This window comes from Macrotis lagotis, chromosome 2 (assembly GCF_037893015.1).
Source record: "Macrotis lagotis isolate mMagLag1 chromosome 2, bilby.v1.9.chrom.fasta, whole genome shotgun sequence".
Classification (NCBI taxonomy): Eukaryota; Metazoa; Chordata; class Mammalia; order Peramelemorphia; family Peramelidae; genus Macrotis; species Macrotis lagotis.
The window spans coordinates 145,160,474-145,179,943 of NC_133659.1; the positions used below are offsets into that span (position 1 = coordinate 145,160,474).

The following is a 19,470-nucleotide window of genomic DNA, read 5'->3' on the forward strand; positions in this document are numbered from 1 at the left end:
TTGAAGAGAAGTAACAGTGGTCCACTACAGTATGGCTTTCCATCCTAAGTGTCAAATTCTTTTTTTATTTTCATCTATCTATCTATCTATCTATCTATCTATCTATCTATCTATCTATTTATCTATCTATCCATCCATCTATCTATCTATCTATCTATCTATCATATTTGTTTAAAATATATTAAATAACTGGGAAATGATGGTGGAGCCAAATTTTTTAAAATTGCAATGAGCACAGAATCAGGTTTTTAAGAAATATTTTAGAAATTATGTGCTTAATTATTTTTAAAAAATCAAATTATATCAAATCACAAAATTTACCCATTAATGATGCAAATATAAATATAACAAAATCTTAAGGAAATTCTTATGGTTATAATAGTGAACATTTTGCACACAAATGTCTAATAATTTTTGATAGAAAAATAGTTCAGTACCTTCCTTTTACAGAGGACTCAACTTTTATATTAATATAGCAATTATAAATCTCATATTGAAAAATCAGTCAATTAATCAGTCCAATTTAATCTTTAAACAGAAGAAAAATATGATACAAATCAAGAGAACAATGTAATATTAACAACAGTATGGTGAGATGATCAACCTTGATGGAAGCAGCTCCTCTCAGCAGTTCAGAGAGCTAGGACAACTATATTAGACCAGCTATGGACAATGTTATCCCCATCCAGAGGAAGAAAAACAAAACAAAACAAAATAAAACAAAAGACAACCCTTCAGAATCTGATGAACACTTTATAAAAATTATCTCTTATGTATCTCTTTCCCTTAATCCTAATTATTCATATTGAAAATAACTAATCTGTCAATATGCTTATCAAAATATGCATGTACAATGATAACCTGACTATTCACCACTGAGGGGAAGGGATGTGGGAAGGGAGGGTGGAAGACAATTTTGTAACTTAAAAATATACATGTACATATGGATGAAAATAAATAAATTTTTAAAATAAATTTAAAAATATGATTCAAAATAATCATCAGTATGTATTTCTAAGAGATAATTTTTAAAAAACATACCTACAAGACATGGCTGATGTTGAAAATCATTTATTTAAAGCTTTCTTCAAATATTGAATGCCAGAAGATATTAATTTTCAGTAACTTATTTATCATATGTGTTCTATATGCCTTGGTAAGATTGACAAACTCATACCATGTATATGGTACTGTGTTATTGTTTTTAGAAATTAAAGTAATTGATATGTTGGGAAAATTCCATGATTATCTTCAAAGTTTTAAAGTGGGGAGAATTGTAGAAATTTTATGTTTTTTTAAAATATTCACCATCAGTAAAAAATTAAAGGAAATACAATTCTAACCCAACTGTTTTCTTCTTTGGTAGCTTTAATGAGTTTTGGTAGAGGGTAGTTGTACCGATTGGCTAAAGAAATTATTTGACTATATTTCTATCTCATTACTTTATAACATTTCTATGTCTTCATTTCTCATGAAAATATGAAATAACATTTTCAATAAATTTTAAAGCAAAATGTATCCCTTAATTCAATAATATTATATACCAAAATAAGAATAGGTCACATCTGACACAAATTAGAGTAGTGAACAAGTTTCCTTTGGATACATGGAAATGGGTAGAGTTCATGAATCAACAAGTGACAAGATCACACAAGACAAAATGAACAATTTGGATTATATAAAATTTTAAAAAGTTTTTTTTTACACAAACAAATCTATTATAGTAAAAATTAGAAGGGAAGGAAGTACCTGGAAATTAAAAAAAAATTTAAATATGCTTCTCTTAAAATAGTCTCATTTCTAAGAAAAATAAGATGACTCTAATTTATAAGATTAAAAACCTCTCCCGAATAAATCATAAAAGGACATGAAAAGCAATTCTCAAAGGAATAAAACAAAGCTATCAACAATCATTTAAAAATGTTCTCTCAAACATTAGTATTTAGAGAAAATGACATTAAAAACAATTCTGAAGTTTCACTCAAAACTAAAAGACGGGTAAAGATGACAAAAGAATATGACAAATATTAAAGAGGCTGTGAAAAAACAGGTGTGCTGGTAAACTGTTGGTAGAAATGTGAATTGGTTCAGGCATTTTGGAAAGTAATTTGAAACTATGCCCCGAAAGTTACATTGTGCATACCTTTTGACTCAGCCATATCACTCCTAGGCTTATTGATTTATTAGTATAAACATTTATAGAACTTTTTTAGTGGTAGACCATAACTGGAAATTAAATCCTCCTATGAACAGTTAAACAAATTGTAGTATGTGAATGTAATGAAAAAATACTTGTTATATATATATATATATATATATATATATATATATATATATACAGCAATATTACTATATGTATAAATGATGAAATGCACAATTTTAGAGAAAAATAGCAAGACCTCTAGGAACCAAGAAAAAGTGAAGTAAGCAGAACTTTTTATTCAATAATATGAAAACATTTATTCAATAATAACATTACAAGTAGGACCCTATTAATACAAATAATAAATTCTAAGAAGTAGGCACATTATTAAAAGTTACACTGCATAATTCCATTGGGCTGGAACTAAATATCATATTTTCAGATTATTAAAACTTCAAAAAAGTACAAATTATAATACATGTGAACACTTCCTGGGATTTACTATTTGAACTTAGTCATAGCAATGCAGAGAGAAACAACTTTAAAATAATTTAGAATTCTGCTCACTTCTAATGATAAACCACAAGTGTGAAAAAAATGAAAATAAAACAAAACCATTCAATTTCTGACACATATGATACACTTAAAATGCAGAAACTGACATATTTTATACTACTAATTTTGCTAGACTATATAACTATGTATTGATGGTTATGTTTTCCTCCTTTTTTCCTCCTTTCTTTCCTTTTTCTTTTCAAAATTTTCTCAATGGGGATAGGAACTATTGGGAGAGACAAAGTAATTTCAACTGAAAAATAAATCATTTAAATTGAAAAATAACTATTATTTTTTTAAAAAATCATACAATAATGTTTCATGTGAGAAATTATTTTCATAATGCTTAGGGAGGTTACAGAGAGGTTAAAAGACTTTCCAAGAACAGTACTGCTACTTAAGAAGAATGTGAAGACTAGAATCCAAATAGAGAAAAGTATATTATTTAAATAATTGACACATGATACACATCTTTATATATGCTTTTTTTGATGATGAATAGGACTGAAAAAATTTATGACAGTTTTGGTAGATGGAGAGTTTGGTAATTAGGGCAAGTAAAAGAATATAAAGTAATCTAAGGGTAGGGTTGTGCTAAGGACTATAGAATCCAGTACCATTCTAAGCAGAAAGCAACTCCAATGAGACTGAGTTCCAAAACATGTTTGCCTTAAAAGACTGTTTCACAGAGAATACATACAGGGCAGGTGCTTAGCATGGTAGCCAAAAGAAGTGAAAAAAAAACTCAAGGGGCGGCTAGGTGGCGCAGTGGATAAAGCACCGGCCCTGGAGTCAGGAGTACCTGGGTTCAAATCCGGTCTCAGACACTAATAATTACCTAGCTGTGTGGCCTTGGGCAAGCCACTTAACCCCATTTGCCTTACAAAAAGCTAAAAAAAAAAGAACAATAAATTGTTTAAAAAAAAAATCAAGAACTCTCTGAAGAACACTGGTCTCTATTGCTCTCCATGGAAAACAACGTATAGGACCATTCAGCATGGCATGATGTATCAAAGTAGGCACTGTGCTCTTTAAATAAAACAGAATTGTAGTAGATAGCAAATATACAAATTTAGAGACATGCATATTCAAAATGATCATACAGACTATCTTTGATCTGATTAGTTATAGTCAGACACACTGAATATCAACCACAACATTTATGATGTCAATTTGGTTGTTCAGGTATAAAGGATAAAAAATTTTAGGATAAGTTTGTTAAGTTTCCAATCTACTTATCTTAGGCAGATAATATATATCACTGAAGCTGAACCCAAACCTAACTAGGCAAAGACTAGTTGAATAATATTTCGAAAGGCATTCAATGACCCCAAAGTGCTTTATTAGTATAAAAACTCTTCTCTTTAATATGAGCATTCTATTGGTCACACTTTATGATTGTAAAACATGGAGCTCCATGAATTCAGAAAACTCAAAAGAAGAAGCACCCAAAGAGGGTAATAATAAATGCAAGGAAAGCTGTGGTTAATGGGTTCTATTTTTACACAGATTAGTATATTTCTTTCAAAAAAAGTTCTAATTATTATGGTTATTTTCCTTAATTCATTAAAAATTATTTAGTTGTTTGATAAGTCAATATATTTCAAAAACTTATTGAATGTTATTCTAGATACATAATATTAAGTGAATGCAATTGAAATATAATTTCATAAGTACCCCCCAAATCTAAGGAAGACATTCAGTCATCATTCAAAATGCAAAAAATAAAAATCCTGGCAGGGAATTAGGCATATATACTCAAACAATAAAATTCATACAACATTTCAATATTGTCTACCAGATTTTATTTTATTTAAGGCAATGGGGTTAAGTGACTTGCCCAAGGTCACACAGCTGCATTAAGTGTCTGAGGCAGGATTTGAACGCAGGTCCTCCTGACTCCAGGGCTGGTGCGCTATACACTGCACCACCTGGCTGCCCCATCTACCAAATTTTAACAACAACTCTAGTATTCTCATTTCAGTATGACATACTATTTCAGAACATTTAGAAAGCATGATAACTGAAAACAATATCAGAGAATACTGAGAAACAATCACAGAGGTGTCAAAACAAGTAAAAAAAACCTAGTTCGAATATCAGAAGGCCAGTATTCAATGTTCTGCTGCAAATTTGCTGTTTGATCTTGAGTGTATCACATCAGCTCTATGGTTCTCTGATTCTTTTTTAAAAGTTCATTATTTTTATTTTTCAACTAACAGAATTTTTAAAATTAATCTATTTTTCCCACTACCCCATCCTAAATGAGAAAAAAATCACTCAATATATAGCTACAAGCTTAGCAAAACAAACCCCTATAAAAGTTAGTCTAAAATTGTTTCTATGTTTTAAGTTTATCACCCCTTGAATAGCATGTTTTGTCTTCATTTTTTTAGACTTGTGGTTAATTATTAAAGTTGATCAGAATTCTAAAGTCTTTTAGACTTCTTTTTTTCCCTTATAAAAAAAGAAAGTTGTAGCTCAGATCATTTTCCCCCTATGTAAAGTAGTAGCCTTGAAAAGCTCTTGTGGAAAGATGTCATTTAAAGCTTTAAATAATTCTGAAAAATTGACTATTTGATTAATTTAAAATGGTAAATTTTAAAACTTCCATGCAAAGGGAACTAATGAATAAGGTATGAGGTTGGATTAGATAATTTATAAGGATCTTTCTAACTACAAATGTATTGATATTATAAATATCAGATATTTAAATAATTGAAATACTTGAGTAAATATTTTTGTGTCCTCAGTACTTAGCACATAGTCAGCAATTATTAAATGTTTGTTGATTGATTTATAGGAAGTTGACTGAGGTCCTAAGACCATAGCTGACTTACCTTCAGATCATGCAAAGTTAGAATTTGAAATCAAGTTTTTTTTTTGACTCCTAGGACAACATTCTGTATTATGTCATGCTGTCTATTTCTCATTTTATTAAGATGAGGAAATCAAGATTCATAGGGATTAAACTACTTGCTCAATAGCATACAGCTAGTAACAGATAAATCTAGTGATTCCTTATACCACTCCCAAAAGAAAAAAATACTAATAGTGCTCTTATCACATAAATATTCTGAATTTCTACAAAATTGTATTTTAGGCCACAGCATTAAGATTCATTTTATAAAATTTAAATTTTTTTAAAGATTATATTTTTCTTTCTTAAATTTTATATATAAAACAACTTTTATGGCTATTACTTATTTAAAATGACATTATAGAAAAAAGAATATTTAAGATGATTGATGGAATATAAAAATAAAGGTAAATATTTTAGCAATAAGACTTTTAAACAATAAAAAATGTTATGTAGCAATTAAGAATGAATCTACAAGAGAGAAAGGGGATAGTTGCAATTCTCTTGTCAATTTAAAAAATACTGGTAGTCCAAACAGATAATTTTTGTATAAAATACATTTGGGGGGGTCTAAACTATATTTAATCATTTCAAAGAGTTGACAAATACATCTTTCATTTTGTTTTTATAGATAATCTCAATTATTAAAAAGTAATATTCTATGTTGACATGATACTTTCATAAACGAAAGTATATTCCCATTATAATGGGAAGCAAAGGTTTACTGATGTTGAAAGAGTTGAGGCATAAGCAGCTTCTCAAAAAAAATACATATAGATAGATATATATATATAGGTATATATACACACACACATAATCTAAGTGATTGGAGAAGGTGAGAAAGGGGGAGTGTTTTTTAGTGAGGCTAAAAGCATTTACTATAGACTAACGTAAGAGCTTTCTGCCAATAGTATCCTACTTACATGAGATTTTGACCAGTAGATAAACACTTCAGCCACCATGCGGAATAATTCCTCTGCTTCAGAATTTGGTTCTTTTAGCCACTTTGCTCTAGAACAGACAATGAATAATGTGTTTTTTTAGTTATTTCTTAAAGTGATGAGTTTCCCATTTGGCAAATGGAGTTGATAACCAAATAAGGAAGATTAGCCACATGTGTTTTTTCTAATGTTATTAAGTTGACTCTTTCTGGCTATTGTTAAGACTTTTATTTTCCTTCTCTTTGCCCATTAAATTTTTTTTTTCCATTTAAGCTCATGATTTTTTTAAAAAATTCTTTTCATTTCTAAATTTTCTTACTCATTCCACCTGCTCCTTCACCCACTCCTCTACCCATTAAGAAGGCAAAATAAAAACAAACTGCAAAGTATCTTCATGTTAACCATGTTACCAGGGGTAAAAAATAATGAAAAGAGATATGCTTCAATCTGCACTCAAAGATTCTCTTTTTTGGAAATAGTATTTTTCATCATGAATTCTTTGAAATTGTTATGGATCATTGTACTGATCAGATTAGCTAAGCCTTACGGAGTTGATTATCATACAATATTGCTGGTACTATGCTCACTTCGCTTTCCATCAGCTCATAAAGAGCTGCTCTAAATTTGTAAATATGCATCCTTTTTCTTTTTCTTTGGGATATATATCTAGCAGTAGTACTGCTGGATCAAAAGGTAAGTCCAGTGTAAAGCTCTAAATTATTCTCTGAAATGGCTATATCAGTTCAAAATTCCACCAGCAGTGAACTGGCATCCCTCTTGCTCCGCATCCTCTCCAATATTTATCACTTTTTTTTTGACACCCTAGTCAATCTGATTTAATTTTTATTTCTCTAATCAGTAATGATTTAGAGTATTTTTCATAAGACTTTTGGTATCTTTGATTTCTTCTTGACAATATTGCCTGTTCATATCCTCTGACCACTTATCAGTTGGAGCATAGCTCTTACTTCTATAAAATTGGATTAGTTGCATATTTTTCTCAGTTTCTTTATTTCCTTTCAACTTTGAATGAATTGATTTTTATGCAAAACCCTTTTTAATTTAATCAAAATTATCCATTTCACCTCCTATGATCCTCTCCAACTCATTTGTTCATAAACTCTTCCCTTACTCTTACAGGTACTTTTTTCTATATTCCCCTAATTTATGATATCATCCCTTATGTATAAACCATGGACCCATTTTAAACTTTTCTTGATATACAGTGTGAAATATTTATTTATGCCTACTTTCTGCCAGACTGCTTTCCAGTTTTTTCACTAGTTTTTGTCAAATAGTGAGTCCTTACCCTAATAGGTAGGATGTATTAAATATATCAAATACTAGATTACTATTGACATTTACTAATGTTCCATTGATCCTTCACTCTAGCTCTTAGCTACTACAGATTGTTTTGATGATTACCACTTTGTAATATAATTTGATGTCTGATACTACTAAGTCACCTTCTCTAATATTTTAATTGATTGCCATGTTATTCTTGACCTTTTGTTCCTCTAGATGGATTTTGTTATTATTTTTTCTAGCTCCATAAAATAATTCCTTGGTAGTTTGTTTGACATAGCACTGAATAATTAAATTAACTTAGGTTATATTATCATTTTTATTATACTGTTTCCAAACATCCATGAGCAATTAATATTTCTCCAATTGTTTAATTCTTTATGTGGAGTGCTTTATAATTATATTCATATAATTTCTTGTGTGTTGACTCTCAAACACTGGATACAATTTGAAATTATTTTAAAGAAAATCTCCCTATGACTTCCTGTGAGGGCTTTTTTTTGAGTTAGTGTAAGAGAGAGGAATTTTAATGATTTATGTGGATTTATTTCATATCCTGCAATTCTCCTAAAGTTGTTGTTGTAAATAGTTTTTAGCTGATTCTCTAGCATACCATATACCAACTGTAAAAGATGATCTGCAAAAGGATCTGCAAAAGTTTTATTTTTTGTTTCTAATTCTTATTCCTTCAATTTCTTTTTCTTATATTATTGATAGTTAGTATTTCTATCCTAATAATGAATAATAACAGAGATAATGTACATTCTTGTTTTATCCTTTATCTAATTAGAAAGACTTCTAGATTACCCCAGAGATAATGCTTCTTCTTGGCTTTAGATAGATTCTATTTATTTTTTAAAAGATTCCATTGATTCCTATCTCTTTCTAGTGTTTCCATAAGAATGGATGTGGTATAGTCAAAAGAAGTTCACACTTTTCAATCAGTCAGTTTTAGATGAAGAAGCATACTGATGGAGATAAAAAAAAAGGCTGTAACAATTTTAGATTTACTGTAAAGTTAAATTACCCCAGCCCACATTTTAAATAAATAAATAAATAACCTCAAAACTAATCTCATTCCCAGATATGCAGGGATGGGTCAAGTTAGAAGGGGGATGGATACTCATGTCTAAACTGAAATGGAAATGAATTGGTGAAATTACTGTCTTAAAAAAAATACCTACCTATTAAAATCCACAAATCTAATTAACAGAGGATAGAAGGCATAAAGATCTCGTGCCAGGGTGGTAAATTCATCTAGAATAAGAAGCTCAGCCTCAGACATGTCACCTCTGGCTTCAGCTTTGAGGTGGTCTTCATCAGATACTACTATAGCTGCTTTATTCTTGAGCTTCTCCATCAGTGGCAGGAAATGCGACTTCAAGAGTTGGGATTTCACTTTGTTTATGATAGGCTGGGAAAACACTGTTTGAAACCAGGTATTTAGCATTTTAAACTATATCTACACATTTATTTTATCACTATATACATAAATACACAAATATAAATATACACACATAAAAGGATAATAACATCCTTCCTAGTTTTTTGCAGGGTTTTTTGTTTTCTTTTTTCTTAAAGATGGGCATCTAACTCAGAACTAAAATAGAAAAATAAAATTCTCATTCATTATAATACAACTTAATATTTTATTTTAAGTCTTCTTGGTTTTGCACAGATTGTCCCCCATTGTTAGAACAAACTCCTTCACCTTTAACACTTCTTTCTAATTTCCTTCAAAGTTCAGCTCAGGTGCTCACCTCATTTTCAAGTCCTTTAAGAGACCTCTAGTTAATAATCTCTTCCTCTTAAATTACTTCAATTTTCATGTTATATCCCACCTGTAGAATGAAAGTTCCCTGAGGACAAGTATTTCATTTTTGCTTGCTTTGGTTTTGTTTGGATTTGATTTTCATATCCTCAGTATCTTGGTCTATGATGATGAAGTGAATCAAGAGTCAGGATGAGCTGTGCATTCCTTTGATCCAAACTGGCCAAGTGATTCTGGGCAAATATTTAACTTCTCAGTGCCCCAGGACACTCTCTCAGACCATAAATTACAAAGCAAGTGATAACTTATTTTGATAGTGAATTCACCTAATAACAACAATGATCCACACTGACTAAAACCAAACTTACAAATAATAAACATTTTAAAATCTTTGTTGGATTGAATTGAATACAACTTTTTTATCAGTCTTAGACCAATGATGCATGATGGAAATTCACAGGGCAAGAAATAAAAGTAAAAGAATGTAATTAACCACATTTATTTTAAGGAAAGCAAAATAAATTTCACTTCCTTATCTCCTAAAATTAGCTATAAAAGAATCTTATGTATTGGTTGAATATTTTTATTCCTCAAGGAGATCGGTGAATATTGGATTACCCTGCCTAAATTAAAGTATTAAATAATAGCTTTTGTATTGTTAGATTTTTTTAAATTAACTTTTTTCTTTTTCAATTATTTATTCAATCATAATGATAAAGTTTCTTATCAATACACACAATTTTTAAGGAAAATACTATGCTTATTATACCATTATCCTTGTTAACTGTTTTTCAAAGCTCTGAGAAAAATATTTTAAAATGAGTTTTCACAAGTCACCTGAAACTTACAAATTTAAAATTATCAAAAAAAAGGAATACTTCTATACTTTTACAAGTACTACTATAAAAAAAGCTAAGAAATTGTATCAAAGATATTTTTTGAATAATTTTTAAATAACACTCCACAGTAAGGTAACATTATTTTAAAAACTATTAATAATAATTTCTAAATAAAATTAATAAAATGAATGAATCTAACAATTAAAAAATGAAATTAATCAATTACTATCTAAAATCAGGATTATCACCAAAAGTGCCATTTTCTTTTCCTTCTTCCATTCCATTGTTAACTAATTCCAAATCCACAACCACTAGCAAACATATCCCTCAGATCCCTCACTAAAGTTATTTCCAGAGTCTAATCCAAAATTTCTCCCACAATCATTGGGGCTCCCCACACCAAAGTTTCTTTTTCTTTAACTCTTAGAGTACTGATCAGATTAAATAATCTTTTCTTCTGCACTATGGCCCCAGATGGTATGGCATTTTTATAATATAGCTTTATCCATGAGAGCAGGGTCATAAAAATATGTCCCACATCCCTACTTTTTTTTAACAATTTGTTTTTATTTCAATAGTATCAATTTAACCAAGCCCTCAGCATTTTTTAAAATTGCATCAGAAGTTTCTTCATAGTAACATGAACCCAGGTTTTTCAGAGTCCTTTCTAGAGACTCTTCTTTTAGATCAAACTACTCTTTCATCAACTGAATAAGGTTTTACAGAGATGGCCACTTACACTTATGTTATATATAAAAGTATCAGAAAATCAAATGCCCTCAATCTATCACAGTCTGTGAATTTCCTCCATTCATTCATTATAGTTTCTCAAACCTTCTTATGGATTTAAAGACAAGGTCTCCAATAAATAATTTATGTAACTATTCTTTTTCTCTTTCTATAATAGAATCAGTTGCCTCAGCCCAATTCTCCAGAGCTAAGCAAAAAGAGTCCAATGCAAACATGAAGACAAGGGCAGAGTGAAGCATAGTAAGTAGGAAAAGTAAACTGAGAAGGTTTGGCTTTTTTAAAAAAGTAATTTTCTCATTTTAATATACTTCTAGATTGACAGTGTAATGAAAGAATTATCTGGTCATCTAATTCAGTGGATCTTCTATAAATTGAAGGATAGTTTCTTAAGCTTTGAGAAATTTGTTTATTTGGGAATCTTGAAAAATTAAATATTTAGAAAGTTATTAAATTATTAACTATGAGATTTAGCATAAAAGTTTCTTGATTCACACAGAAAAATCAACAGAATGTTTTATTATTGTTATCATTAGTATTAGTATTTTTAGATAAGCTGTGATAATTTCTAAAACAAGTGATAACTATAAGAAATAAACCAGTTTCACTAGTCAGTAGAAGAAAAACCTTGTTTCCATAAATAATATGAACAAAAGATTACATAGTTTTTACTTGTTCAAAACTGTTCATAAGAAAAATATTTTTTAAATATGGTTTTATTCTTTCAAAATCTTACCTGCTAACCTCTTCATCCAGGCTCCTTCATCAATCCCCAGGTTATTATAAATGATTTTCAGTATATTCCCCAGAAGTGTGTTCATGTGTTCTGAATTCAGGGCTGTACAGCATGTATCTGCCTTGTCAGGATTGCTTTCAGGTCCATGTTCCCACCAACGGGACATATAGCTACATAACATGGGCAGAATCACTTCCATGACATGCGGCATCTGTGTATAGCGAATCCCAGATTCTGCAAGTTCTACAATTTCATCCATAAGTTTCTCCAACGATGGTATATTTGGACAAACCTCTTCCACACTAGTCGGCAAATTGAGAGCTGGACCAAAACATTATTAAAATATTCAAAGAAGGAAATCTAGATAGGACATATACTCTTTTTAGATTTCTATTAATTTACTTTATTTATATGCTGAGTCATAGATGTGAGGCATTGTGAGTATTTTATTTTCTTTCCTCTGTTCCATGAAATAGCAAACAGTTCTTGTTTTAAAAGGCTAAGAAAATGCAATGGGGCAGCTTGGTGGCATGTGTGTGTGTGTATGTGTATACATACATATATTTGTGTGTGTGTGTGTGTGTGTGTGTGTGTGAAGGGAAAACAAAAAAATATAAGGTAAAGCTTACATATGTTTTCAGGTTAATTCTAGGCTCAGAAATAATATAACAATGGGATGTCAAGAAGGAATGTTATAGTAGATGATAATGATGATATTTTACTCTTGTTCTTCAATAGGTTAAGTTATCTGGCAAGATGTTAACATGCTCTGTATTTATTTGTTTGTTTGTTTGTTTGCTTATTTATGGTTTTTGCAAGGCAACAGGGTTAAGTGACTTGTCACACAGCTAGGTAATTATTAAGGGTCTGAGGCCACATTTGAATTCAGGTCCTCCTGAGTCCAGGGCTGGTACTCTATCCACTGCATTACCCAGCTACCCTGATGCTCTGTATTTATAAAAGTTGGAAGCTAAAACTGGACCTTCTGGCTCCAAGGTCACCTCTCTATCTACTAACTGAAAGCATTCAATATAAACAAAGAAAAGAAAAATATGGATATTTTTAAATAGGCATGTAGACCTAGAGTATCACATTTATAGTACTTTAAGTTAGATGAAATTATTCAGATAAGAATCAAAAAAGTAAAGAAATAAAGAAGTAAAGAAATCATCTTAACCAATGAGAGAGATAACATGAACAAATAAAAACACTGAATTTCAAATCATTAGTTGTAGCAGAAACTATCAATCAACCAATAAATCAATATTAATTAGTAATAATTAAGTATTAAACAAGTATTATATATTATATAAGTATCAATAATAATAAATATTTAATACACCTATGATATGTGCCAGAAAATATGTTAAAAGCTGGAACACATGTGCAAAGAATGAAACAATTCAGTGTTTATATTTTAACTGGGGGAAACAAGTACAGAAAAGTATATAAATATAATAATAACTATAAAGAGAATAAATACAAATCAATGCATAGTAATTAAATATATTACAGTCTAGGTGGGAGGTTGCTAGCAATTGTAGGGAATGGAAAAGGCTTCATGCAAAAGGTATTTATTGAGCTGAGTCTTAGAGGAAGAGAAATTCTATTGCACAAAAGAAAGAAGAAAAATTCAAAGCACAGAAACTGGCCAGTAGAAAGATATTGAAGTGGGAAATGGAGAGTTGTATATGAGAAATAGAGAAAAAGGTCAGTTTGGTTAGGTTACAAAAATAGAGTACAAAGAGCCTAGAATGATGGTTTGAGACAGGATTATAAAGGGTTTTAAGAGTTAAAGTAGTTCACATTAATAAATTTAAAGAAGAAAATTGAGATTAAAAATGAAAAGGCAGGAAAGATGAGATAATTTCTATTCACTTTATCTTAATATCTCAAAATAACATGCTTTAAAAATCCATTTTTACCTGCTCTTTCTCTTGTAGTCTTAGTGTTATAGATTGAATAAGTATTATGTTTGTTCAGGTGTGTTTCCAAAAAAGCCACAGGGAAAGCACCAGCAAATGCAGCTAAACATTCTCCTAATGCAGATCGTTGCCTGTAAGTATAATATGCATATATCTATATATAAAAATATTAAATATATGTGTGTATAGTTATAGTTAATATAGTTACATATATAGTAGATAGTTAAACTTTTGTAGAAATTCTAAATCATTTTTAAAAAATTTATAACCTTACAGTTTATAGAGAATATTTCTATGATTGTTAGTTGTGTAACTTCAAAATTTGTTAACTGATTAAAAATTTAGAAGGGAGAGAATAAACATTACTAAGTATACACTATGTTTCAGGCATTATTCTAAGTACTTTACAAATATTATCTCATATCTCATAAACCATACAAAAAGCTGTAAAAAGTGGGTCCTAATATCATCCATGTCTGACAGTTGAGAAAACTGAGGCTAACATGTTAAATGACTTGCCTAGGATTACATAGGTAGTATCAGAGGCTGAATTTGAACTCAAGATTTCTGACTCCAGGTTCAGCCCTCTATCCATTTTGCCACCCTGCTGCTTCAGCAATAAAGAAATATTTTGAATTGCTATGGATGAAAAACATTGTACATTTAAGGTGATAAATATCTCATAATAGATAAAATATACAGTGAAATAATGACCACTGAAGTCCTTTTAAGTTCAGAAATCTGTATCTTCACGAAATATCCTATTGAGAAATGGCTATCATATAAAGGATGGATAAATGGGTAAAATGCAAGATAAAATATACATTTATAAACTGCCAAAATTCATCAAGAATATTATTAGTATTAAAAAAGAAATAATTCTGCTAGCATTAGAAATTATTAGTAAACTTCAAATACATTTTTCTTTTAATGGAAAAGTATATAAATTATAGGGATAAGTACTCCTTGTTTGGCACAAACTGTTAAGAAAACTGCAATAAGCAAAAATTATGAGGTAACATCTTACACTATAAACTACAATAAGTTTAAAATCAATATGCAACCTGGAAATTAAAAGTCACACTATAAAAATGGCAATGAACCAAATTGGGTACCTTTAACAGGTTCTTAAACAAATAGGGGTTAAAAGTGATCACAAAGGATCTAAACTAGCAAATGAAATCAAAAGAATAAGAAAAATAAATAGGTAGAAGGGCAATCTGTTTTAAGGAGCTCAAATTGCATTATGAATAATACCCTTTGTTACACTTCAGGAAATACACACTATTCACTTCAGATGGACTTTTCAAAAAATCACTTTTCTCTCTTCTCTTCCCTCCTCAAGAAAGAGATCCAGTCAATATTCTTAATTCTTTTTTTCAATAATATTGCCATTTATTAACTGAGCTTTAGGATGCTCATATAACATGATGCTAACAAATAACATAAACGGGTCTCTTTTTCATCTAGGCATATATGTCTATTTTATCATGAGCCCTGTACTCTGGCTAAACCAAGTCCCAATATTTGGAAAGGAGAACTGATTTACTTAATATCCAATGTGAGAATCTTAAATAATTTATTATTAGTAGTGAACACAGTTGGTATTTAATAAATATATGATGAAATTAACTGAATTTTTTTAATGTATACTGATATAATGGATTGCAAGTTTCCACCAGTTCTTTTAACAGATCCAAAACTATGACAAATTTATGCTGAATTTGTGATTGTATTTGCTTCCTCTTGCTAACTTTTTATTGGTAATTCAAGTGTTCTTTTTATTTTAGTGGTTGTTAGCTTCAAGAACATCTAATATCTCCATAATACCTCAAGTTATCAATCTAATTTTAAAGTTTAAGTCTAGTTCTGGTCAAATATACAACTAAGAAAGAAAGATATTCTTAAAAAACGTAATGTAATATTTAATGCAATTGAAAGGTTTAATTAAAATTATTCTTTATCTTACCTTTCCACATAGATACTTTTGCTGGTTCCCAGTGCATATAAGCTAGTCAGAATCCTGTAACAAGAAACCTGTACATCTTCCACTAAAAAAAAGTAGAGAAAGGAATTGAAAATGAAGAATATCAGCTTTTAAATGCTAAATTTCAAGACTATATTGGAATTTAAGAAAATTTAGAATACAAAGAAATATCAACTTTAAAGCAATTAAAAACTAGCAAATGAAATCGAAAGAATAAGAAAAATATATAGATAGAATGGCAATCTGTTTTAAGGAGTTCAAATTGCATTATTAATAATACTCTTTGTTACCCTTCAGGAAATATTGCTATTTTTCATTTTGTGACTGGAAGTACTGAGGCACAAAGACCTCCAAATTTATTTGACCCTATTCTAATTCATAATATCAAACATAATGTTCATGAAAAGAAAATTAAAATGTTTAAGAAGAAGGAAAGGCTAATAATCTTTGGTTTTCTTTTCTAACTCTGACAGTGTGTTACAGGGTAGAAAATTAATAAAGATATATTAGTTTTGGTTTCAATAACTTGAACAAATAAATCAAGGTATTACAGTTTATTTAATTTTGTGTGATTAAATAATACAAGAGATTTCTATGTCAACAACTATATACAATTGAAATCAAATGGCTCATTGGTTTGCCTTTGATGCTAAATTGGTATATATAAGATAAAAGGATTTAGAACTGTAATAGAACTTTTAAATCATCTATTCCCACTCCTTTTTTTAAGTAGAAACTGAGCCCCAAAGAAGTGACTATCAAAGTAATGTTAGACAAATAAGGAAGAGAAAGAGCAGTTAAAATAGCCTAGTGTATATCTAATATCAACCATGGCAATACTATTGCTTTTATGACTAAGACTGTACAATTAAAGTACTGGTAACAATTACTCATTGTTATTTTCACGTTAAGAAATACAAAGTTGATTTGAGGATACTCCTTTTCTAGGTGCCAAAATTATTTGTGTGAGAACATAATCCAAAGTTTGTTATTAGCTATAGATTTTATAAAATTAAAAATTATAAAAATCATTTTTAATTTTAAAAAACCCAATATAGTGTCATTGAGGTACCATGTCCAAAGAAAGGGATTCACTTAAAAAAACAAATATACTATCTTTACAATTTCTGATTATAATTAAATGATATTTCAAAATCTCTGTAAGAGATACTATACATACATATTAGGTCTTCTCCAAATTGATGCTGTCCAATGTGTTCAAACAGTGAAGACAGCATTGGCAAAAGAGCAACTGTAGTATAATTAATAATTTGAGTCACTCCTTTTGGCTGGTTTCTAGTATGAGTGAATTGTCCTTGTTTAAGATTTTCCATAGTTTTTTCTAAATCTTCAGCTGCATTATCCAAAAAAGCTCTTAATGCTGTTTTAACACTCTCCATGCCAGTCTTCATCACAGTCCTATGTAGTAAATGAAAAAATTCAAACTTGTTTCCATCTTCTCATCAGATCAAATGCCATAAAACAAAATCTATCATTCTCATTTGATTTTTTCAAACTCAGTATTCCACCAAGCCAAAACAAAAACATTTTAAAAAAGAGAATCTTTAATACATTTTCATTGTGAGAAAGTACTCTAAATCTGTGATAATAATACTTTGTACATCCCAAATTCTTTCATGTAACCCATAAAACAAACTGTTCAATCAAATATTTATAAGCAAGAGTCTCAGAAATGTCTTAACCACTTTCTCCTAATGGACTTTATTCTGGCAATTCATAATCTTTATTCAAAAGAACACTTTAATTTCACTCATATTAAATGAATGAATTTTTCAAAATACTTCTAAGAAAAGTATCAGAAACTATCTACAAATCTTAGTTTTTACAGAGTAAAAAAAATATTCACAAATTTTATTGTTTAAAGACATTGAATATCTCAGTGAAGAGATATTCAATAGCTATTAATAATAGTAGTCTATTAGAATAAACAATATACTGATTATTCATTCCTTATCAAACTCCTGTAAAATAAAATAAGTTGTTAAATATTATAATGAATTACTAAAAGACATTATGGAATCATTTTAGAGTTTAAATCTTATCTTCATTGCTTTAAGCGAATCTCAGTCTGGAGTGCTAAATGGTGCCAATTTTCCTGCATTTGGATTCAGGAGATAAACTTTCTTTTTGTTAGTCACAGTATGACTCTGGTCATACACTTTGTCCTTCCTAACTTCTATAAAGAGAAGTCTCTAGTCACTTGGGATGAATTTATCCACTCCCCTGATTTAAAATACCCATAGATAAATGACGTTTAACTTTATGCACTAAGTTCCAAATCTCTTCATTAAATGTCAACTCTATATTGTCAAATGATTACTGGTTACCTCTATATTTGATGTTGTTAGAGCAAATATATATAAAAATATATATATATATACCAAAGTGAACTCATTGTCTTCCCCCATGAACTCCTTCCTTCCTCCAAATTTCCCTATATTAGATGACAGTTTCATCTTTCATATCAATTCCAATTTAAAGTCTGTCATCCTCAAATTTTTCCTTTCCTTTCCTTTCCTCTGGATCCTTATCAGTTCTATGTCTACTATGTCTCATATTTTCAGTCTCTACCTTCCATTTTCATTACAAATCCAGCTCTCATTTCATTTTTTTCTGAACTACTGAGAAAGCTTCCTTCAGTTTCCTGGTCTCTCTCTTCTCTAGTCCATCAATCATGGAGCTGACAAAATAATCTCCTTAATGTAGGGGATCTATGCTCATTCATCTACTCAAAAGAACTTTATTGGCTTTCCATTGCCTTTGATAAAAAAAAAATACAAAACCCTTACTTGGCATTTAAGACTCTTATTAAATCTAATGTAGCTTTTTTTGGCCTTCTTTCTTTCTTTCTATTCACCTTCACATATAGACTAGTCAATTAGAAAATAAGATGGAATAAAGTTGAAAGGGATAAAACTGATGAAGTGATTACTTTCCCAAACTAGACTTCAAAACCCCCTCTAAATCCAATACTCTGTCCATTAAACCATAAAAATAGGATCTAGCATTTATATAATCCTTTAAGGTTTGCCAAGCATTTTGCATATAACTCATTTTACCTTCAAAATAATCCTGAAAGGCATGAAATATTTATTTCTCTCCTTCTACAGATGAGAAAACAGTCTGGAGGAAGTTAAATTACTTGCCTAGGGGCACTCAGCTAGTAAAGCATTAAGGGTCACATTTGAATTCAGATCTCCCCATGTCTAGAATCAATGTTCCATCCACTGTGATATTTAGCTGTCCCTCACTCTCTTGTTTCATACAGTATTCTCCTCATTCCCTGCATTCACAACACTATCTTTTCATTTATTGAAATAATTTTCTTCCTTCAAGGCACAGTTCAGGTACAACTCCAAGAAGATGCCTTCCATGATTTGTCTGTGATGCCTTCAAAAATTCTCTTATAGCCAATCATACAGGTCTCCTTCTTGTGACTACTTTATACCATATTTGTGTTTTATGTGTTATACCCCATATCAGACTTTATTCTCTTTGAGAGCAAAAATAAAGTCATTCTATTTCTTTTTATCTCTCTCTGATATAGTATAGTACTTTTCATACAGTATTTTTTTAAATGAAGTTAGGGGAAAAAAAGGAAAAAAATTTTAAAAAAATATTAAATTAGGGGGGCAGCTAG

General features: G+C 29.8%; 1 protein-coding gene across 13 annotated transcripts in view; it reads right to left on the reverse strand.

Moving 5' to 3' along the window:
• The window catches only part of RYR2 (ryanodine receptor 2), a 766,826-nt gene that overhangs the window by 141,604 nt on the left and 605,752 nt on the right, over nt 1-19,470 (reverse strand). For all 13 annotated transcript variants that reach the window (XM_074222945.1, XM_074222939.1, XM_074222937.1 and 10 more), the window contains 6 exons: nt 16,990-17,228; nt 15,792-15,873; nt 13,823-13,953; nt 11,898-12,218; nt 8,989-9,229; nt 6,482-6,569 (listed from right to left, as the gene is read on the reverse strand). In XM_074222945.1, the coding sequence (XP_074079046.1) occupies nt 6,482-6,569; nt 8,989-9,229; nt 11,898-12,218; nt 13,823-13,953; nt 15,792-15,873; nt 16,990-17,228 (1,102 nt within the window). The remainder of the gene's footprint in view (nt 1-6,481; nt 6,570-8,988; nt 9,230-11,897; nt 12,219-13,822; nt 13,954-15,791; nt 15,874-16,989; nt 17,229-19,470) is intronic.